The sequence below is a fragment of the Monodon monoceros genome, unplaced genomic scaffold (genome assembly GCF_005190385.1).
Source record: "Monodon monoceros isolate NGI ecotype Baffin Bay Population unplaced genomic scaffold, NGI_Narwhal_1 Super_Scaffold_12, whole genome shotgun sequence".
NCBI lineage: Eukaryota > Metazoa > Chordata > Mammalia > Artiodactyla > Monodontidae > Monodon > Monodon monoceros.
This window is the reverse complement of record NW_021703768.1, coordinates 77,650,826-77,674,219: the sequence shown is the minus strand read 5'-3', so window position 1 is coordinate 77,674,219 and position 23,394 is coordinate 77,650,826. Positions and strand designations below refer to the sequence as shown.

The 23,394-nt window shown below is 37.7% G+C and overlaps 1 protein-coding gene across 2 annotated transcripts in view; it reads left to right on the top strand.

The window, feature by feature from the left end:
* ELL2 (elongation factor for RNA polymerase II 2) overlaps positions 1 to 23,394 on the top strand; it is a 75,797-nt gene that overhangs the window by 29,372 nt on the left and 23,031 nt on the right. Inside the window, exons 3-4 of one of the 2 annotated variants that reach the window (XM_029219085.1) lie at positions 16,298 to 16,419; positions 21,398 to 21,561. In XM_029219085.1, coding sequence (XP_029074918.1) covers positions 16,298 to 16,419; positions 21,398 to 21,561 — 286 coding nt within the window. Of the gene's footprint in view, positions 1 to 16,297; positions 16,420 to 21,143; positions 21,247 to 21,397; positions 21,562 to 23,394 lie in introns of those variants that run through there. The other variant, XM_029219086.1, reaches the window with a different exon arrangement.

The following is a 23,394-nucleotide window of genomic DNA, read 5'->3' as shown; positions in this document are numbered from 1 at the left end:
GCATTTGGTAAAAATTCAATATTAAATCTGGATTAAAACTTTAGTTAAATAGGGAATAGAAAGAAGAATTCTTTCTTAACATGATGAAAATTATCTTTATCAATCTAATAGCCAGTTAGCATACTTAGTAATTAGACAACAGAAATATCCATTTATTTATTTATTTATTTGCTTGTTTGTTTGTTTTTTTTTTATTTGTGGCTGTGTTGGTTCTTCGTTGCTGCGCATGGGCTTTCTCTAGTTGAGGCAAGCGGGGGCTACTCTTTTTTGCAGTGCGCAGACTTCTCATTGTCGTGGCTTCTCTTGTTGCAGAGCGCGGGCTCTAGAGTGCAGGCTCAGTAGTTGTGGCACACGGGCTTAGCTGCTCTGCGGCACGTGGGATCTTCCTGGGCCAGGGATCGAACCTGTGTCCCCTGCATTGGCAGGTGGATTCTTAACCACTGTGCCACCAGGGAAGCCCAGAAATATCCTTTTTAATGTTAGCAATAAAATACACATGGCCACTCTCATCTCTGTAGTTTAATATTGTTTGGAGAATGCTCATTAATGTAGTGAAAAAGAAAATTAACTAAAAGCCATGGATAATAGATAAGTGGGGGCAAATTTGCCAGTATGTGCAGATAAACCAAGTGAAAAACTATAAAAACTTACAGTATTTCCTTCAGTAAGGTGGTCAGTTCAGAAATAACTGTTTAAAAACCACTGGCTTAATAGTGGTAGGGTGGAGTGAAGAGGAGTTTCTTTTAAAATGGGAGAAATAGCAGAACATTTATAAACTGATGGGAGTCATCCTGTAGAAAGCAAAAGTTGATATGAGAAAGAGCAAGACTTGCTGGAGCAATGTCCTCGAGTAGGTTGGAGAGATGGGGTCTAATTGCTCAGAGGAGAGATTGGCTTTAGATACGAGCAAAGGAAGTTCTTGTATGGTAGCTAGTGGGAAGGTATGTATATGGGTGCAGGTTTTGAAATTCTTATTGTTTGTTAAACCATTTCTTTAGCTGTATCTCAAACCTAAAGTCAAAACACCTAGGCCAAAGTCTTAGCTTAGAGGTTAGCAAAGTGGCACACAGAAAGTGCCCAATAAGTGATATATATAATTTTTAAAAATCACTGGCCTCCCTAATCACTAGCAATTAGGAGTTTCAGTGTAAAAATGATCTCATCTATGGTAGCAACAAAAAATTACAAAATACCAAATATTAAGTGTAGTCAAGTTATTCTGTCTAAAGAGCTGTAATACTTTCCTGATGGGTATAAGAGAATATATAAGTGGTAAATGGCAAGACTGTCCATGGATTTAGGTTGGAAACTTTTGAAGTTGTCATTTCTTCTTCCTAATTAATAATAAGATATCATATATACCATTATAATAATTTTAAAAATAAATACACAAACACAAATAGAAATCTGCAAAAGAAAATGAAATGCTATACACCAGAATGTCATTGCTTTACTAATTACCCTACTAATGAGATAGATTTGTTTATCTATATTTCCTAATTGTTCTATAAACATAAAAGAAATGTTTTGAGATGCCAAGTTTAAATATGTCAAGAATCTAGGAGAAAGGCTGAATATTCAAGGTTTCAAAACAGGTTGACAAGAAAAAGAGAAAGCAGGTCTCAAAGTTATCTGTACCTAGACACCAGCTAAATATCTCTCTAGTCAACTACTTAATGAGTTGCTCTGTCATCTATCAGTGGAGAAAAAAAGTTTTCTCCCCTCTGTGATCTGTCTCCCCAGCGGAAGGAAGGTAAAGGCAGAGTTCCTGGTATTATCAAGAACATGGGAGAAGAGGCCACTTTCCTTTCTGAGTTAACAGTTGACATTTTGGAACAGTGGTCTTATGAAGTGTCCTGGGAATGGGTCTAGTCTAGAAAGAATAGATTATGGGAATGAATAGTAGTAGTCAGTTGAATTTAAAAAGATAAGATTCCTAGGGAGCTTCAGGCAATAAAACTCAGAATGCAATAGAGAATGATTAAAGATAGCTAAATTGGGCTCACAGTGTTAGAGGGTTGGTACTTAATTAAGCAGCCATAGGAAAAGGGCAGTCTTTTATAGAACTTAAAAAGTTGAGAGTGTCTAGTAATCACTCAATAAGTTATATTGGGGATATCTTATCTTAGAGTGAGAATGTAAGGCATAGCCGTATTTATGAATATAGTAATACTCTACTAATCAATACTAAGAAATTCTTTCTTAATACTAATCTGAATGCATTTCAGTTTTCTCTTGATCTCATTGTATTAGTAATTCATTAAAGTCAGTTTTCACAGATTAGGAAGGAGGGACAGGAACTTGAGGTGTTCCATTTCCACTGAACAGTAAGATGATGCTGACATATTTCCACAGCTGTTTAAACGTTTTGTATTTGGCTGTAAAGAAAAACTTTCTACTAGGGATGCTTGGTGTTTTGTTTTACTTTTTCAGGAAGATATTGTTCTGTTCCTTCCTTAGAGAACTTGAAAAATAAGATAATTGTGAATCCAGGATTAATTTTGGATAAAGTCTTAAAACTTAACAATTTCAGAATCTGTAACATATATATATATATATATATATATATATATATATAACTTTTTTCAAAAATATTTAAGGCGATTGAGTCATGAGGAGCCAAATGTCTCATGAAACCTAGTGATATGGTTATCTTTTTAAAGGGGCAATGCAATGAATTATTGCCAAGAGGATAAAATGTTTTGCTACCTTGTATAATTTCATTGTTCTAGAGGGACCCATGTTGTCTGCCTCCTAGCAGAATCAAATAACTATCTAGAAGATAATCAATCAACAGTTTTATGATATAAATTATTAAAATACAGTAATTACCTTAGTTGTTCATATGTAAAATATCTTCACGCTTCCTTTACCAACATGTCTCTTTCTCTGTTTGAAGGGATGGGTTTTCTCGCTTTGCTAATGGCCCAGGCATACCATCCTTAAAAATGAATCATTTTTGTCCTGTATTTCTTACAATAATAAATCAATTGATCTAAGAGACTTCACAGGCCCTCTTATTTACATCAGAACTGCTAAGTCTCTTAGAAATGAGAATTGCAGTTTCTAATTTAGTTTTTGATCTACTGTGCATATCAATCTAAAATCAGAAATAGTTAAACTTCTTGAAGGCTTGAAGGAAATCAGCAAGTGAATTTGATGTATGAAAACTGAAAAGAAATAAATTTTCTATTGAAATGGATCCTACCTTAGGAACGTATTTTCAGGGTAGATGTTTGGAAAGAGATCTATAAAAATTAGAATACTATAGGTTTTATTCATTTTTCAAGACTATCTATAGCTTTGAAACACAAAAAAAAACCCCACAAACTTTAAAATATTGTTTGCATTTATGAAGAGTGAATGGCTCCATAAGAACTCTCAATTCTATTTTGTTTCTTTGTTGTGCTATAGCTACTGAAGGCAGCATATTTTTAAAGGATAGGGCACTTGGGAAGCAAGGAGTATTTGCTACCCTTCTAGAGTAGCAGCAGGCATCTGTAAATTTTCAGCCTTCCATGGACACCTGTTGTGGCTGATTCATTCTTGTACCTTATCTCTGTGTATGTTGAGTTTGGAACAGTTAGAAATATTGCTAGTCTTTTGGATTGTTTGTTTTCTCAGATAGCTTCTTTGGCTTTTATTTAAGCTAACACGTAAGTTTTGACCTTGAAGGTTTCTAGCCCCTTACTTTTGTAAATACCAAGAATTCAGAATAAGTATATTATCAGCTTTTTTGATTATCCACAGGGCGCTTATCAGTCCATTACCATTTTAAAATTACTTTAAAAATCAAATACATCATTATTTGCTGAGGAATACATCATTATTTGCATCATTATTTGCAAGCACTTTAGATGAGTTATCTCTTTAAACTCCAACAATCATATAGGGTGAATAATATCATTTTCCACATTTTACTGATAAGGAAACTGAGAATTAATGAGGTTAAGTTGTTTGCCCAAGGTAACAGATGGTAGATTCCAGAGCCAGCATTGGAAACTGGGCAGGATTGCTCCAGAGCCTGTAATCTAGAATACTAGATGTAGTCTGATTGCCCTGTTCCCTTGTCATCTGTGTGTAAAAGAGAAGTTCTCACTTTTTTCTTCTCAAACCATTGAGGTATACCCAACTTAGAACTGGAAATACAAAGGGATCCAGTTGTAAAGAAAGCATTTTAAAAAGGAAAGGGAGGACTTCTCTGGTGGCGCAGTGTTTAAGAATCTGCCTGCTAATGCAGGTGACACGGGTTCAATCCCTGGTCCCGGAAGATCCCACATGCTGCAGAACAGCTAAGCCCGTGCACCACAACTACCAAGCCTGCTCTCTAGAGCCCATGAGCCACGACTACTGAAGCCTGCGCGCCTGCAGCCTGTGCTCTACAACAAGAGAAGCCACCGCAATGAGAAGCCCACGCACCTCAACAAAGATCTAACATAGCCAAAAATAAATAAATAAAACAAATAATTTTTTTGTTAAAAAAATAAAATAAAATACAAAGGAAAGGGAATAAGGCAGAAGGACACCATTTCCTATCTTTGGTATCCTTCAAATATTTGGCACTAATTCCCATCAAGAAATGGTACATAAGACTTCATATTTATACACATTCTTTTGTAGTTGTCATTTAAGATGTGACTAAAATGTAATTAATAAAATGATATCCCCTGACTATCATACATCTTGTTGCTCTTTCTCTTTCCTTAACATGCAGCCATGGTTTTGTGTCTTTGGTCCCCAGAGCCTGGGTTCTGTGATGTTACCACAGTGGCTGCCTCAGCAGTCCCAGTCCCAGTCCGCTCAACCAGAGCGGCTCTGACTCTATTTGTAATACATGGTGGGTTTCCCCATAAGATTTACTTTGAAAAAAGCATTCTGTAGCTTAAAAAATTTTTTTTAATATGTTGATGTTGTAAACAGAAAATTAAGAATTGAATTTATTTCCAAATCTATATGGAAATATTCTTCAGACTTAAATACAATTTATGTTATTGAACTTATAAGTTTTCATGGCAACATTGATTGAGTTGGAATGAAACCATGTGTTTTGCAAACTCTAAGGCCTGGGCCACTTTTACGAATTTATGTTAATCTTGAGTGTTCACATCTGTCAAGTACCAGTCTTCCTTCCTAGGTTTAAACAGTCATTGCTGACTGCCATACATGACTTCTATTCCACCCATGTTTCACCAGCACTTCCTCCTGGCATATTACAGAAAGCTTTTCTCAAGACTCCAGTAGAACAAGGAGAGAAGATTAGCAATGAATTTGGAAATTGACATTCATACTTAAGATTTTTTTTTTCCTTGTAGAATTCAGGTTTGGGCTTTGTTTCTGAGAAACAAACCATTTTTTTTAAACAAAATTCTGCTTCCTACTTGACCAGGAGAATTGCTAAGTTTAGAATTATTTAGTGTGGTTTCCCTAAGTCCTTTAAAATGCAAAGTGCTTTTAAAGACGCTGGATCATATTTTCAATGGAATTTGGTAGGGCCAGAGTATTCTGTGAGTATTTTTATAAAGATGAAGATACTTTAAAAAAAAGAAAAATGTATAATATATAATAAATTTAAGTTCCACAAACCAGGCAACCACTTGACCTAGGTTTGTGGGCTAAACATAGCACAAGGAGGTAAAAAAACTTTTTCATTCTGATGTTTGTACCACACAGTGCATGCTGTTTGGGATTTTTTTTTTTCTTCCTTTCATTTTGCTATTTATTTTGCCTGCTCTGCAGAGCCCTGGTTTTCCTCTGATCTACTTCAGTTATATCTCTAATTTTTTAGTAGTCCTGGTGTAAGTCTTCTTCAGAGTGAATTTAATCTAGTCCCAAGTTTCTTCAGATTAATCCAACAAATATTTATTAGGTATCTGTCATGTTCCAGATATGTATGAAAGTAAGACCATGGTCCTTGCCTCCAAAGAACTCATAGTCTAGTGGGGAGGAAGACACAAACAAGTACTTAGCATGCAGTAGAAGTGAGCCCAAGGTGCTGTGGGGACAGAAAAGGGAACCCATCTCACTGGGGAAGGGAAAGGCTCCTGAACTGAGTATTAAACAAAGGATAAGCTAATGCAAGCCAAGACAAGAAGTGGAGACATCAAATACAAGGTGGAGAGTGAGGCCCAAGTCTATTGGGAAGGAACCACATGTGTCCTATGAAATCTTAACAAACTTCTCAGATTCTCTTGGTGGCTCTCTCACTTTTCTTCTAAAAGGTACTTTGGCATTTAGCTCAATTTTGCAGTCACTTTTAAATACAAATTTTCTGTCCTCTCACACTCCACAGTCTGTATACCTTTTCCCTGTTCTCTAGTATCTGCTATTTGCATCTTTCCCCTGCCACTAACTGTCATCCCCCACTTTTTCCTGGAAATACCGAGCTACCAGCCAACTACACCCAGCCACCTGGGCCCTTTTAAATAATTTTTGGCCGTGAAGTTACAAAATGAGTCATAACAAAACTCATTTTGAAGCCCCTTTTTAGCTGGTGAAACCAGCATTGGTCAATTGTATTTTAGTGCACTTAGCTAGTGTGGATTCAGTTACATTAAGGTACTCATCATCATATCCAAGAATAAATATACACACACATACATACACACGAGTATATATACACATACATGTATATATGTATATGCGTATGCACACACACACTCAAACAACTCCATTCTTCCAGGGGAAAATGCCTTGGTATCATCCTTGATTTCTCTCTTTCTTTCATTCCTCACAGTCAGTATGTCTAGGAATCCTGCTGCCTCTGCGTGCAAAATATATCCCGATTCCTCCACTTCTCCCCATCTCCTGTTCGAAGCCCTCATCATCTCACTCCTGAATTTCTGTACATATATGCCACAATGGCAGGGATCTTTGTGGTTTTATTCATTAATGTGTCACAGAAACCTAGAATAGTGCCTGACACAGCAGGCAGCCAGTTAATATTTGTGGAATAAATGAATTAAATGAACAAATTAATCAATCAGTGTCACCTTGGATGACATTGACATATGTTGGATATACCAACATTTAGAAGGTTGGTTTCATATTAAAGAGAACCATATTAAGAAAGCCAAAAATTACTCAAGGCAGTTTTTTTCAGTTTCAGTTATATAGCAGCTTGGGTGTATTTGACTTTTAAAAATTAGCACTTTACTCCTGTAAGGTGGTATTGCTTACTTGTAACCAATTAAAATTAGTTTTGAAATGTTGCCATCAATGATGTTATCCCCAAAACAGCCATAAATATAAAAGAATACATTTTGGATGAGAATGCAGTTCAAAGGAATGAGTTTTCTGATGAGACTATATCCTATGGAAGTAACAGAACCAAGAAGTCTCGTTACTGGCCTATACTGTACTCTTTCATCGAGAATTTTTTAATAAGTTCTATTACTGGATTTAAGGAGCTACATGAAGCTTAATACGAAAAGCTATACTACTTTACTTTTTTCCTCAATACTATACATCTTGCCAAAGAGGAAGAATGCAAGGAGATAAATGGACTTATTTTGTCCTGAATTATTCATATTAATTGGTACATGGCCTGCGTTTTTTGGATAACTGCCAATAGTTCCCTTTGTGCAGATAAATTTAGCATTTTGCACTACTCTCAGTAAAGTCTCTATCATGTGGAAATTTCAGATGTTTATGATATATGTGGGATCTTCTCCACTCCCTGTCATTCCTTGTCAATAGGAATATTTATCTCTTACTGATCTCTCTAATAGTTAAACTTGATCAATTGCCAGTGAAAGATGCCCTCCCCTCCCCTCCCTAGTCCCCCACCTCCACCACAGCATTGGTTTCTACATCTGGACTGATCCGAGAGGGTTTTTTTTCCTTCCCCAAACCCATAATATTAGGCCTAAACTCATAACCGCAGCTCTAGTTTGAAAAATAGGACTTGTGGCTTTCAGGTTGAGATTTCTATTTTCTGTTCTGATTCTAGGTTTATTCTGTCCCTAAACTCTGGAACCTGAACAGTACATGCAAATATCAATACATTTCTCTAGCTAAACCGAATTTTCTAGATTATTAAGAAATTACAGGATTTTTTTTTTTCAGAAATTACAGATTAAAAGTCAGGAAAGGATTTGAGAACAATGGAGAATTCTAATGTTTAAGTGTTTGTAGCACTTTTTGTATCCAAACTAAGATATATAGTTTATCTATAGTAAAATAATAGATATTTTAGTCAAATAATATTAAGAGACAGGCTGGCCTCCTAAGATACTATAGGAATGGAAGAAGTGGGTTTTTGAGGTCATAAAAATTGGGAAAACACTATTCAGTATGAAAGAACCTACAGCAAAGTAAATGCTTTTGTTTAAGCTGGCATTTCCCAAACTTATTTGAGGATAGAACCCCTTTTTAATATAAGGAAACTTTTCAACATGCTTTATATTGGTGGAAAAAAAGCAGACACTTCAGTTCTAGTCCTGGCTGAGGCTTGAATCACCATTTTTATTCATTCAGCAAGTACATATGGAGTGACTCTGCCACACACTATTCAAGATGCTGGCAATACAGGGAACAAACCAGACAAAAGCCTCTGTCCTTCTAAGGATTATATTCTAGCCAGAGGAGAAAGACAACAAACAAAATCTGTAAGTAGTGCAGGTACTAAGTGTTTTAGACAAACGTGGAGCCAGGGTCAGGAGGTCAGGAGTACAGGGGTTACAATTTTATATAGAGACGTAACCTTGAGCAAGTCACTTAACTTCTCTCTGTTTCAAGTCTGTAAAATGAAGACATTCGACTAGATGATCTCAAAGGCCCTGCCAGCAGGTCTGCTTTAAGGACCGAGAGTTGTCATGTCAAACTCTGTGGTATTGCTGGGTCGTGAACATCCATTGAGCATTTGCAGTCACCTTAGTAGAAAAGGCTGGATATTAGAACTTATAGAATTGCTGTCAAATAAAAGCTTATGGAAGTTTAAATCATTTGTAATACCCACAACAGAAAAAAGTGTTTATATTAAATAAATGAGGGAAAAAAAACCTTGATGGTCCTATTTTTTTTTACATCTTTATTGGAGTATAATTGCTTTACAATGGTGTGTTAGTTTCTGCTTTATAACAAAATGAATCAGTTATACATATACATATGTTCCCATATCTCTTCCCTCTTGTGTCTCCCTCACTCCCTCCCACCCTCTATCCTACCCCTCCAGGCGGTCACAAAGCACCGAGCTGATCTCCCTGTGCTATGCGGCTGCTTCCCACTAGCTATCTACCTTACGTTTGGTAGTGTATATATGTCCATGCCTCTCTCTCGCTTTGTCACAGCTTACCCTTCCCCCTCCCCATATCCTCAAGTCCATTCTCTAGTAGGTCTGTGTCTTTACTCCTGTCTTACCCCTAGGTTCTTCATGACATTTTTTTTTCTTAAATTCCATATATATGTGTTAGCATACGGTATTTGTCTTTCTCTTTCTGACTTACTTCACTCTGTATGACAGACTCTAGGTCTATCCACCTCATTACAAATAGCTCAATTTCGTTTCTTTTTATGGCTGAGTAATATTCCATTGTATATATGTGCCACATCTTTTTATCCATTCATCCGATGATGGACACTTAGGTTGTTTCCATCTCCTGGCTATTGTAAATAGAGCTGCAATGAACATTTTGGTACATGACTCTTTTTGAATTATGGTTTTCTCAGGGTATATGCCCAGTAGTGGGATTGCTGGGTCATATGGTAGTTCTATTTATAGTTTTTTAAGGAAACTCCATACTGTTCTCCATAGTGGCTGTACCAATTCACATTCCCACCAGCAGTGCAAGAGTGTTCCCTTTTCTCCACACCCTCTCCAGCATTTATTTTGTCTAGATTTTTTGATGATGGCCATTCTGACTGGTGTGTGATGATATCTCATTGTAGTTTTGATTTGCATTTCTCTAATGATTAATGATGTTGAGCATTCTTTCATGTGTTTGTTGGCAGTCTGTATATCTTCTTTGGAGAAATGTCTATTTAGGTCTTCTGCCCATTTCTGGATTGGGTTGTTTGTTTTTTTGTTATTGAGCTGCATGAGCTGCTTGTAAATTTTGGAGATTAATCCTTTGTCCGTTGCTTCATTTGCAAATATTTTCTCCCATTCTGAGAGTTGTCTTTTGGTCTTGTTTATGGATTCCTTTGCTGTGCAAAAGCTTTTAAGTTTCATTCGGTCCCATTTGTTTATTTTTGTTTTTATTTCCATTTCTCTAGGAGGTGGGTCAAAAAGGATCTTGCTGTGATTTATGTCATAGAGTGTTCTGCCTGTGTTTTCCTCTAAGAGTTTGATAGTTTCTGGCCTTACATTTAGGTCTTTAATCCATTTTGAGCTTATTTTGGTGTATGGTGTTAGGGCATGATCTAATCTCATACTTTTATATGTACCTGTCCAGTTTTCCCAGCACCACTTATTGAAGAGGCTGTCCTTTCTCCACTGTACATTCCTGCCTCCTTTATCAAAGATAAGGTAACCATATGTATGTGGGTTTATCTCTGGGCTTTCTGTCCTGTTCCATTGATCTACCTTTCTGTTTTTGTGCCAGTACCATACTGTCTTGATTACTGTAGCTTTGTAGTATAGTCTGAAGTCAGGGAGCCTGATTCCTCCAGCTCCGTTTTTCATTCTCTAGATTGCTTTGGCTATTTGGGGTGTTTTGTGTTTCCATACAAATTGTGAAATTTTTTGTTCTAGTTCTGTGAAAAATGCCAGTGGTAGTTTGATAGGGATTGCATTGAATCTGTAGATTGCTTTGGGTAGCAGAGTCATTTTCACAATGTTGATTCTTCCAATCCAAGAACATGGTGTATCTCTCCATCTATTTGTATCATCTTTAATTTCTTTCATCAGTGTCTTATAATTTTCTGCAGACAGGTCTTTTGTCTCCTTAGGTAGGTTTATTCCTAGATATTTTATTCTTTTTGTTGCAATGGTAAATGCGAGTGTTTTCTTGATTTCACTTTCAGATTTTTCATCATTAATGTATAGGAATGCCAGAGATTTCTGTGCATTAATTTTGTATCCTGCTACTTTACCAAATTCATTGATTAGCTCTAGTAGTTTTCTGGTAGCATCTTTAGGATTCTCTGTGCATAGTATCATGTCGTCTGCAAACAGTGTCAGCTTTACTTCTTCTTTTCCGATTTGGATTCCTTTTATTTCCTTTTCTTCTCTGATTGCTGTGGCTAAAACTTCCAAAACTATGTTGAATAAGATTGTTGAGAGTGGGCAACCTTGTCTTGTTCCTGATCTTAGTGGAAATGGTTTCGGTTTTTCACCATTGAGGACGATGTTGGCTGTGGGTTTGTCATATATGGCCTTTATTATGTTGAGGAAAGTTCCCTCTATGCCTACTTTCTGGAGGATTTTTATCATAAATGGGTGTTGAATTTTGTCGAAAGCTTTCTCTGCTTGATGGTCCTATTTTTAATCTAGTGTGTACCTCAGTCCAGTGGAGCAACCTCTGCAGTAAAAGTACCAGTGGCTTTTAAGCAGATGTTAGCATGCCTCTGTGAGAAATTTGCAGCAGTGTGCACACTGCACTTTTGTCCTATATCCTTACGTAAATAGGAGGTCTGTGACTTGATATTGAAATGACCTTTCAGGCAGGATCCCAGTGCCACATGCCTGAACTTGTGTCTCAGAATAATTAGAAGCTTTGACTTACACATCTTGGTATATAGTGTTTATGTTAATTATAAATGTCTGAAAGTTTCCTGAAACTTTGTCTTCGTAGCTTTTTATCAAAGACAGACTGGAGTTTGGGAGGAGGGTTTTGGATTGTGGTCCTAAGCCTTTGATTTTCAGGCTCTCATATTTGGAATGAAAATTAAAATCTACATTTCGAGTTGCCCAGAACATGGTAGTATATTTTTATATTTTTCATTGTGAATAGGAAACTGTTTAGAATCATAGTCTTTGATACTTTTAAAATAATATTTCATTCTTAAGACATTTAGCTAAAAAAATTTCCAGTAGACCATGGGTTGCTAAATATAAAGGTATTCCCACTGACTTATTGGAAAAGCTCAAAATATTATAATTAAAATTGAGAAGTTCCTATCGTACAAAGGGATGCTCCTCCATGATTGTTTCTAAATCAGACCTCAGAATTTCTTTTCCCATGGTGATTAGTCCTGTCTCCAGAAGCTGATCCTATGCCCGCCAATAACAGTCATTTCATTTTAACTCCCTCTCTTCATATTCCGTATTCAAAGGCCAGTTTATAAGAAAATGCTTCGTAACCATTCTGGAAGAAACGATTGACTCCTATTTCACTATCTAGACAAGCTGTGGAATAGGTTCCTATATATTAGAGAGAGGAGCCATAAGTATCCACAAGTTCCTCTGAAAGTCTAGTCTCTGAAGTGGGGACTCTGATCCCACTTTAGCTCTGACCCTCAGCAGTCCTACAGGCTCTGGTCCACTCAGAGGTCCCCATAGTTTAGTTCTGAAGCCCCCACTCCTTCACCCCTCCTGCCTGCCCTAATTGTCATACACAACCTGCTCTTTCCATTAAGGCTTTGCCCAAGGAGCCAAACTGTTAGGCCAGCTATAAACATAAGTACTTTTTGTACATACATTTCATTCTGAAGAGTATATTCAGATATTAATGCAAATAAAATTTGTATCTAATTTATACCATCTCCTTCAGGAAATTAGATATACTAAATCTATAGACCGTATAATTTAAGCTTTTGAAATTTTAAAGATATGACGATTGCTAGGCAACATCTTGCTCTCAGATCTTTTACAGGAAAAGCCTGAGATTAGGTCAGGCTGTACCATCTGCATTGCTGTTGATCTGAAAACCACAGAGGAAAGGAGATGTAGAAACTTAGTTGTGGCAACTCAGAACTTCATGTTCTCATCATTCCTTAACCTCCAACCCCACCCCAGCTCCTCGGCTGGAGAAAAATACCATGATACGCATCAAGATTCACCTTTGGGTTCCATGATGAACATAATTTTCCCTGATGCCTGCCCCTGCCCCTATCTGCTCACTGCTCACGTACACACCACAGAGTGGGACAGTGGGTTGGAGAGACTTCTGAGAAGTCCTGCTGTCATTCTCCATGCTGTTACCTCTTTTTTTCTTAAACGGGTACTTTTATTTCTTTAAAGATACCATTTCCCCCTCCACTTCTTCATTAATTTTCAGAAGTCAATAAAGTCAGAATTCCCTGACTTCTTTTCTACCTCTAGCTCTAATCCATAGTTTCTTAACTTGGGCCTTACTGACATCTTAGACTGGGTAACTCTTTGTTGTGGGACTGTCCTGTGTACTGTAAAGTGTTGGGCACTGTCTCTGGCCTCCAGTAGATGCCAGTAGCACCCTCCCACACCACATGTCCCCGGGGGGCAAAACTGCCCCTTGTTGAAAACTGCTGTTCTAATCTATGTGGGATACAAACTTTCAAACACTTCAGTGGGTATATAGCATGGGTTGTGTATTTTTTTTTAATTTTGTTTCTGTATGATCTGATTCTTTCCTGTTCTGTTCATTATGATATTTTTTAAATGACTATAGCTTTTTTTCTATTCAAGATTCTTTTAAAGAATAAGAACATGAAAGTATTCTATGCCCACCATCAGGCCAGACCCTAATGCTTTGAGTGGTGTGCATAGTAATTAATTCATACAAGGTATTTTTGTTATTAAATCCTCCAAATTTACACAAAGTCATTCTGTGTGTGTGTGTTTAAAAATGAAAAAAATGTATAGGAAGATAATTTTTCACCTTAAGAAGTATAAATGTTACTTAAGAGGAATCACAATTTAGATGATAAGAAAGGAAAAATCTACATTTAAATATTATAAAGGTTCGTTAAGAACTTTCCTGAATAAAATGCTCTGTTTAGTAGATGTCTGAGCTTAAGGACTCCAGTAATTAAGTTAAAAGTTTTCAGTGAAAGAATACCGAACATTTGTAGAATTTGAGTATAGACTCTAGTCACTCCTGCAAAATACAAAAAAACTATATGCTTCTACTTTTTAAAAATACAACTTAGAATCTCCCCAAACGGACAGTCTTTCATACTCTGATACGTAAAGTGCTCCTGCATTCCCAGACCTGAGCCGCACAGGAAGGAAGACCTTAGGCCTAAACTGAAGCCAGAGCCTGGCCTGGAGATGAGCCTACAACCACTGTGGAAAATCTCCCCAACCAGGTTCTGCAGATCTACAGGGACAGTTGAAGGGGAAGGTGAATGGAAGTTAAGTGAGTCATGGCTGAGGAAGGGATGTCATTCAAGTGTTCACACCTACATTACCTGTCTACCTCCTGTCCTAGACCTTAAGGAAGCTTTGGGCTACCGGGCACATCCCTTCTCTGACAGCAGAGCCCTGCTATTATTAGGAAAACAAAAGCAGACGTCAGTGAATGCTGTTACACCACCAGCCTGTGGACAGACTTGCTGTTCCCTTGCATCTCACACAAGCATTCCTTTGGCTCCTGCTCTGCTCCATCTCTATAGGATTAAGAAGTAAAACGTTCCATTTCATTTCACCAGTGTGTGTTTGCTGACTAGGTGTTCAGTTTGCATGCCCAATAAGACAGCCTGATGAATACTTACAGAGTAAATTAAGACTTGTTGACAAAGTTCCAGCATTTTAGAACTAGAGGAAATTTGGGGAAATAAAAGAGTAACTTTAGGGCCCCCCAGAGATATAATTTATAGAGTGGATAATTAATGTAGAAGCTTGTTACTCTAGCAATTAGAACTAATTTAAAAAGGGAGTCAAAGATAGTTTAAATTCATGAGTGATGGAGGATCTATGGAGTATTATCTAATATTCAACATTTTTGGTGAAATTTAGGCTCTCGAACTCTACATGGGTCTTCTGAATGAATCTCCTTTGAAAAGATGTTTACCTTTGACTTCTTTCTTTTTTCTTCTCCTTGTTCGTTCATTCCTTCAACAAACATTTATTGCATGTCTGCTATGTACCAGACACTGCAAATTGTCTCCCTTCTTAGCTTTCTTCACTCTTTTAGGGGGAGGGGTGTGGGATGGAGTTGGTGGCTTTAAATTATTTTCTGTGGATAAAACATTAGGAGTCTTTTTAGAGTGAGCAAATCAGAGTTGCAGGATGTCCTCAGGGCCAAGTAGAGTTCATACATGCTTATGCTTACTAGCATATTCATGAGTGATATATATATATATATATATATATATATATATAATCTGGCAGCCAGTTAGCTCTGAGTCTTAATCTTCCATTGATGTAAAGGGCAGATTTGGAGGAGACGAAAGAGAATTAGAAAACACTTTCTCCCTCCTTGCTTGTCTGCTAAATTGCCAAGACCATGTATTTGGAGGCTGGAGAGCAGGAAGTCATATTTTACTTTCTTTCCAATGCATCCTATTCATAATTATCATCTAACACCATGGTGGCCCCTGTAGACCCAAGGGAAGAAAGGTCTTGGGAGCTGGGAAGAGTGGAGCAGTTGAAAGACAGAAGTTTCCAGTTCATTTATTCACAAATGTTTATTAAGCTCCTCCTATGTGCCAGGAAAATGTACCCAGTACAGGGGTTCAGTAATCGAGAGCAACCCTGTCCCTTCACTTCTGGGGCTTCCCATCTAGCAGAGAAACCAGACCTTGAGCAAGAGCATAGGAAACATCTGCCTGTTCCACAGTGTTGCCTGGGGCTCAGCCTTGGAGTGCCCTGCAGAATAATCTCTGTAGGCTGCTGACCTTGTTCTGTAAACATGAGGATGAGTACAAGAATCATAGGGCAGGGAGAAACACCCAGCTGCGTTTTGGTGTGAATGTAATTATAGTAGCCACCTTGTGCTGCTAGTTATTCTTCAAAAATATTGCTCCAAGAATTAAAATGAAATGCGTATGTAATAAGACAGCAAAAGATTGGGATATGGACTCTATCTCGAGACCATCTAAATATCTAGAAGCTATTTAGCAGCGGGTCATGTAGCCAAAGGCAGAACCTGTGTATCTCAAAAGAGGAAGAGCTTTTTAGCAAGTTCACTAATAACTCTTCATGTGAACTGTAACCATTTTCTAGTTTGAAAAGAAGGGGGTTCCTCTTATAAACTAATTACTGAGCCGATATGATTACTGACACCTTAGGATAGAAAATGGAAATAAGAACGTGGTGAGTTAAAGCATGCTTGTCAGATTCCTTGAATGATTTGGTAATATAAATGCTATAAATTTAGATGCTCAAGAGGGCTTCGGTAAAAAATGAATGTCGCTTGAAAAACAGTTAAGTCAGTCATCAGATCATTCTATAGCAAATTTATAATTTGAGGTGTTTCTCTCTTTGTCCCCCTTTTAGCTTGTCAAAATCCCTAAAAATGATCCCCCCAACGAAGTGCATACCTTTAACTTCTATTTGTCAAATGTGGGTAAAGACAACCCTCAAGGCAGCTTTGACTGCATCCAGCAAACCTTCTCCAGGTAAGTGCGTTCCAAGGTATGCTGAAGGGAAAATGATTTTTCTTTGAGGGTTTTCTTTTTTAATTCTACAATAAAATACATGGTAGTCATTCCGTAAATATTTACTGACTTGAATGGTAGGGCTTATTTATTTATTTATTTGAGAAATATTGAGCACATACTATGTGCTAGAAATTATATTTGTCACTGTAGGATACAATCACAAAAATTTTAAGATTTTTGCCCTTGAGGAATTTTTAAAGTATAGATTTTATACCTATAAAACATGGTTTATTTTGTTTATTTTAATTAAAGACAAGTTTGAGGGTTTTTTAAATTTTTATTCACTGAATATAAATAAGAGTGCTTTATAGTATCCTCAGGACTCACACTCATAGATAAAGGAGGAAAATATACGTGTGTTTTATATATCCCCTTCCTCCTTCGCTGTGCAAGGCTTGTTTTAAGATAGGTTTTTAAAAATCTTTATTCTGCAGCAAAATGGAAACTAGAAATTAACCCCAGTATAGCAGTCATTTCTGATTTTCAGGGGAAAAAAGGAGGGAGGAAGACAAAAATACACACCCATAGCCCAGGGTACCCACTGGAACCCTTATCTACTTAGGTCCTCTGTAAACACTAAGCTACTTGTTACACTCTTCTTTGCTGTGGTTGTTTCTGATTAAAGAACGGCCCCTCGTAGGAGTTTGTTCTGCCTGTGGATAAAGACAAGGCCTTAGAGCCCCCAACCTCCCGAGAAACACTGACATTGGCCGAAAGTTCCCCAAGGCCCCCAGGGCCATCCATCCCTATCTCTCCTCTGTGTCGTACTTGAAACTTTAAGTGTTCGCTGTGTGGGGGAGAAAGGAAGGGAAAGTTGTGTTCCAAGTAAGCAGGGAAGGCAGAGATACAAAATAAGACACTTCACTGAGAGAGGTCTAAATTTCTTCTCCCATTTAAGGCGACTAAATAACTATTTGCTTTATCTTAATCTGCCATTTTCCCTGAGTATATGTTAATTTTGCTTTCTAAAAATTGCCTTCCCCCAAACTTACATTTTTTGGTATAAATTGCATGTGTTTTAGACTCTGTAGACTTTTCTGCACTGTCCACGGTGATAGCCACTGGCCACATGGGGCTATTTACATTTCAATTGATAAAAATGAAATAAAATTTAAAATTTAGTTCTTCACTCATACTAACTACATATTATAGGCTAAATATCCACATGGCTAGTGGTTCTCATAGTGGACAGCACAAACACAGAACATTTTAAATTGCAGAAATTTCTGTGGGACAGCATTGTAATAGATCATAGAATCACCAAGTACAAGGGTCCTCGGTGATTGTGTGGTTCCACCCCTTCACTTCACAGGTTGCATAGCTGGTTGGTTAGTGACTGGGCTGAATGAGAACTGAGTTCTAACTCCTACTTCAGTGTTCTTTACATACCACAGGGCACACCGATTTCTGATTGCGCCATTACCTGTAACACTTGTCTTAAGAGAATTATTTTAGTACAGTGAGAACATTTTGACATCAAACTGAACTATGTCCCATTAGGAATTTCATTAAGGAACTTTATTCCCTCTTCAAAACCAGGCCTATCATAGGTAATATGGTTTCTCCCTTACATCATAAATACCCTGTGTGTTTATTTCTACCTTGTTTGGAGAAAGATTTAAGGTCACTTTATAAAACTATACATGATGTGCCAACAGAAAAGAAACAATTATTGTGAGAACATTGTCATAAATACATTCGTATGATCCAAGTGTGGTATGAATATAAATTGAAATTTGCCATCATAAAAACAAAAGCACTCAGAGTTCCAGTTTTTATCCTGGCAAGAAAACCTTTTTATAATCTGGCTCCACCTTTTCTATTCAGTTTGATTTTTTATATTCCATATATCTTGTCTCTCCTACAGTTGTGCAAGCTCCTTAAGGGCAGGGGCTTTCTTACACTCATTTTCCAGTCTTACAGTGTTGGCTGAGCTCCATAAATAGATGTTCAAAAAATATATATCAACTAGTCTCCTTTCTTATCTTTCTTTTTAAATCTCCTTGGGCCTCGCTTTTCTCATATGTAAGATGGTGGAAATCCTACACTCAAAAATTCCTTGAATCTGCCCATTCACAGGCCTAGTGAAAATACATAATACAGCTCTGTAACTAATGCATACTCAAGTATAGGACACAGTGAGCTAGGCTAGAGAAGGACTGTAGGAACATTTATGCACATATGTCAAAGTATTTAAACTTTTAAGGTAACTAAGTTCAAAAGGGATGAGTGGAGAATTCTGGAGAGTACCTTCTTGCCCACAGGGTTTATAGCTGTATTTTGTTTTCATGTAAAGATCTGTTTCTTGACCTTGGATGGTGAAAACTGTATCTTCATTGTGATTGGCAATAGGTTCAGCTTATTCTCACTATGTAAATTACTTGAATCATAGCGGGAGATATTGAAATTCAAACTTCTTGCCACCAGACCTTCACACTGCAGACTTTTCTCTACTGCAGTCTTTTCTTCCTACTCATCCTCCCTCCCTACCCCTTCCTTTCTCTCCTTTCACTGGATTTTCAGCTCAAGTAGGCCTCATTAAAAAAGACAATAAAAACAAAAACCGGGCTTCCCTGGTGGCGCAGTGGTTGAGGGTCCACCTGCCGATGCAGGGGACACGGGTTCGTGCCCCGGTCCGGGAAGATCCCACGTGCCACGGAGCGGCTGGGCCCATGAGCCATGGCCCCTGAGCCTGCGCGTCCGGAGCCTGTGCTCCGCAACAGGAGAGGCCACAACAGTGAGAGGCCCGCGTACCGCAAAAACAAAAACCAAAAAAAACCCAAACCCGCCTCCCTTATACTCACTTCTGGACCCGAAGTCTGGCTTCAGTCCCCGGCATTCCACTGAAATATGCTTCTCGAAGAGAGCCTTTACCTCCTTGCCCATGAACCCAGGGGATGCTTATTGGTTCCTTAGTATTCTGGACTTGTTGCCAACATTTCACACTGTGGACCACTCTCTGATTCTTGAAGTATTCTATTCCCATGGCTTCCATGACACACTGCTCTTCTAATTTCCCTCTACCTCTTTGGTCTCCTGTGGTCTTTTTATCTTCCTATTGATTATTTTAAATATTAGTGTTATTCACAGTCCATTCCCTCCTGAGACTGCTCCTTACTTCTTCAAAGTCACCAACCAGGTCCAACACTGAATTCATTTTCTCTCTCCCATCCGTACTCCGGTGTCTCACATGGCAGCTCCACACACCTAGTAACTTGGGCACAATCTTTAACGACCACCCACCCAACCCAGACCCCCAACCCCTGGCCATGGCTAATCTCTGACCAAATCCTGTCAATGCTGCCTCCTCACTATCTCTGGAATCTGTTTACTGTTCTGCATTCACACTGCCCTACCCTGGTTCAAGCCATTGCTTCTTGTCTGTAATCGTTCAATAGCCTCTTAACTGGTCTGCTTTCACAAGAGTGCCCCCTTCCTTCCAATCTGTTCTTCATCCAGATTGATTTTTCTACGGAATAAATGAGACTGTTTTCAGTCTCTGTTATTCTTGGGGAAAAGTCCAAAATTTATACTATGACCTCCAAAGCCCTGTGTGATGCACTTCTTATACCCTCTTTTCATCCTCACCTCTAATTGTTCTTGCCAGCTCCCTTTGGTCAAGCTGAAAACCTTCTCCTTGTTCCCCTGGGCCTGCACACATTGGTTATCCCTTTAGAACACTTTTGTCCTTCCCCCTTGTCTAGTTATCCCTCTAGATCAGCTCAATCACCACTTCCTCTAGGAAGCCTTTGCCTTGCCCACAAGTCCAGGTGAAGTACCTTCCTGGGGGTTCCCTGTTCCCTGTCACTTGTCACACTGCATCATAATTTCCAGTGTGCTCTCATCCTTGTCGCCCATTAGACAGAGAGCTCCTTGAAGGAGGGACTGCATCTGTCAGTCCTTGTCACAGCCCAGGTACCTCACACATTGCCAGGCACACAGTCTCTCTGCGCAATAAATATTTATGAGATGAACGAACTGATTTTTTTTAAAATAGCATTTGTACAGACAGTTATTAGCAACTTACAAAAATTTTATCAACCCTTATTTCTTAGCATCATAACAAAGCTACTTCCAATTAAGTTTAGAAATAGAATATCAGAGCTGTAGTGACATTTTCATTACTTCTACATTCTAGTCTGTTTTAAGGCCATAATAATTTCTTTTTAAAATACTAGCATAACTGTTACCATAATCCCCTAATATTAGCATAATACTTTGAATACAGAGCCGTCTTCCTGGCCAGTGTTAATATTCGTGATTGTGTAAATAAAAGGTTTCTTTTTTTAATATTTCTGCAAAAATCTCCTGTCCAGTATTTTTCAGTATTTGCTATATCAAAAGATCATCTTATAGAGATTTAACAATGGTAAATATAAAGTTACAATTTTTTAGGGTATTTGGGTGAATAGTAATAAATTAAACTATGATATTTGGCAGTACTTTAGCCTTAAACTTAATATCTTATTAAAAATAAAAGGCATTATTACGGTGGGTCTGTTTCATCTAGTCAGTTCTAAAGCATACATATTATGGTTCCATTAAAAGTAAACTTTTAACATTTCTCACATCAGTGGTAGGTAATTCTTTTAAAAATGACAGTAGAACTACAGTGCCCATCAAGACTCTGGTCTTCATTCCAAGTACTGATTCTTTTTTTTTTTTTTTTTTTTTTCCAACATTTCATGGATTTGGTCTCTGAGATCTCATTTCACCCATTCTATCCAGAATATGGAAAAAAAAAATGTGATATCAAATGAAGAGGAGAAACTTAAAAATTTTTAAGTAAGCTTTACATTTTAAAATGACTAATATTAGTTATTTTGAATTGCAAAGTTATTATTAAAGCTGCTGGTTTTAGGATTATACAATTTCTGCTTGCCTTTATTATGCAAAATGTGGGACATATCTAACAAGGCACCATCTTACCTGACAGCTCTGGAGCATCCCAGCTCAATTGCCTGGGATTTATACAAGATAAAATTACAGTGTGTGCAACAAATGACTCGTATCAGATGACACGAGAAAGAATGACCCAGGCAGAGGAGGAATCCCGCAACCGAAGCACAAAAGTTATCAAACCTGGTGGACCATATGTAGGTTTGTATAGATACCTTTCTCCTTCTTGCTGATTGATTGGAATAATTCAAGATCACTCTAGGTAAATATCGGTAATATTACTTAATGAAAACACAGAAATTAGTTTTCAGAACACTTTGAAAAACATGGTCAAAAGTCATTTATTCTCTTCATACTGCTGATAAATTGAAGAGATTGAAAAGTTTTATTTCTTTCATAAATCCCAGATCCTCTACTGGCCATTTGTTATTACTTTACAATCCTGGGATCTGCTCAAGTTACTTTACTATGTGAGATTGTGATAGTGGTACTGTTGTGTTTTCTTTGTCACTGGATGATGTAATTTCAGTGGTGGACAGTATAGTTCTTATTTTGTACTTCTGGAGAGTTATTTTTATAGTAAAATCTATTAGTAGAACTTATGAGTTTTCTATTAGCAGAATTTCAAAGGATCTTTGCACAACAAGGAGTTTTTATTGCAAAAGTATTAAAACGTGCTTATAGCAAAGCATTAGGGTGATGCCTCTTTGGTACCTCAATTGTGATGTCTTCTCAGTTATGGATCCTCATCCTCATCTCTCCATTAATTAAGAACCTGCCCTACCCCCATCACCTTTATCATCAGCTCACTCAAATATCCATCAAATCGAGGGGAATTAAGACCAGACCAGCAAGATGAGTCTCTCCTTTACGAGCAGTGACCCTGACAGTTTTAAAGAGTTAATTCGCAGTGACTATTAACAGTAACAGAGAGAATCACGCAGAGTGAGGATGAGCTCTATGAGGCCTCGGTCAGTTTAATAACACAAGTCACTGGATAGTAAATGATGAAAGGATATTAATTTGAAAATGTAAATGCTAACAAAAAGTCTCTTGAATAACCAGATCCCTTAATCAACATCTTCCCATGGTTTGGTATAATTCTACTTCTGTATTTTCCCATTGCTGACCCAGCTACAATACATTCAGCTTTGAGAAGCTCCACTAGTATCTTTAATAAGTATTTCTTTGGAACAGAGCCAGTGCTCCTGGGACTTGGTGCTTAGCTTAGATACATTTAGTTTGGTTTAACAACAATTCATGGCTTCCTCAGGTATCTGTACCCACGGGGCCCAGTTCCCTGCCCAGTAAGTTACTAGCAATGAGATTTTTCATCTTCTCTTTCCTGCTGAATGAGGTAACAACTTACAACCTCCTTTCTTTCTTTCTTTATTCTCATAGGTAACTTAATTAACTTTAGTAGGCTAAATCTCAAATTGTTTTTAAAATGTACAAGATCTGCTGCTCTTAAATTTAAGTGCACGCTATGAATTTGCTGTCCCTGTTGCTTTGAGAGTGTTTTTTAAGTCCAATACCACCAATTTATAAACAGTAAGACAAATTGGTGTGTTTGACAAAGGAATAGAAGACTCCAGCAATCAAAATGATTTTTTTTTCTTCCCAATATAACTATCTGAAAACCTTCACCTTGATTTATTCCAAAGCTTGAAAATTAGCAATGATCACCATACTTTTCCATTGAAAGATCCTTGGGCGTCCCCTATGTCCATGTGTTTTTGTTTGTTTTGATAGGATCGGTACAGTTCATTCCCAGCTTACACAAGAGACTTTTCAACACCCAGAATCACACAGGCCATACATGCCCTGATGGTATGGGAATTTGGGAACTTGCAGGGTTTCTTATAGGCACTACAGATAATTTATATACATTTTTTAGAGTGACCACATAGAATTTGAGGTTATCTAAATTTAAATCTGAACCAGATTACATCTATGCCATTTTAAGAAGAGCACACATATGTTCCCCCCCTGCAGAGCCCCACAGTGACCTCTGCCAGACAAGTGCTCTGTTTA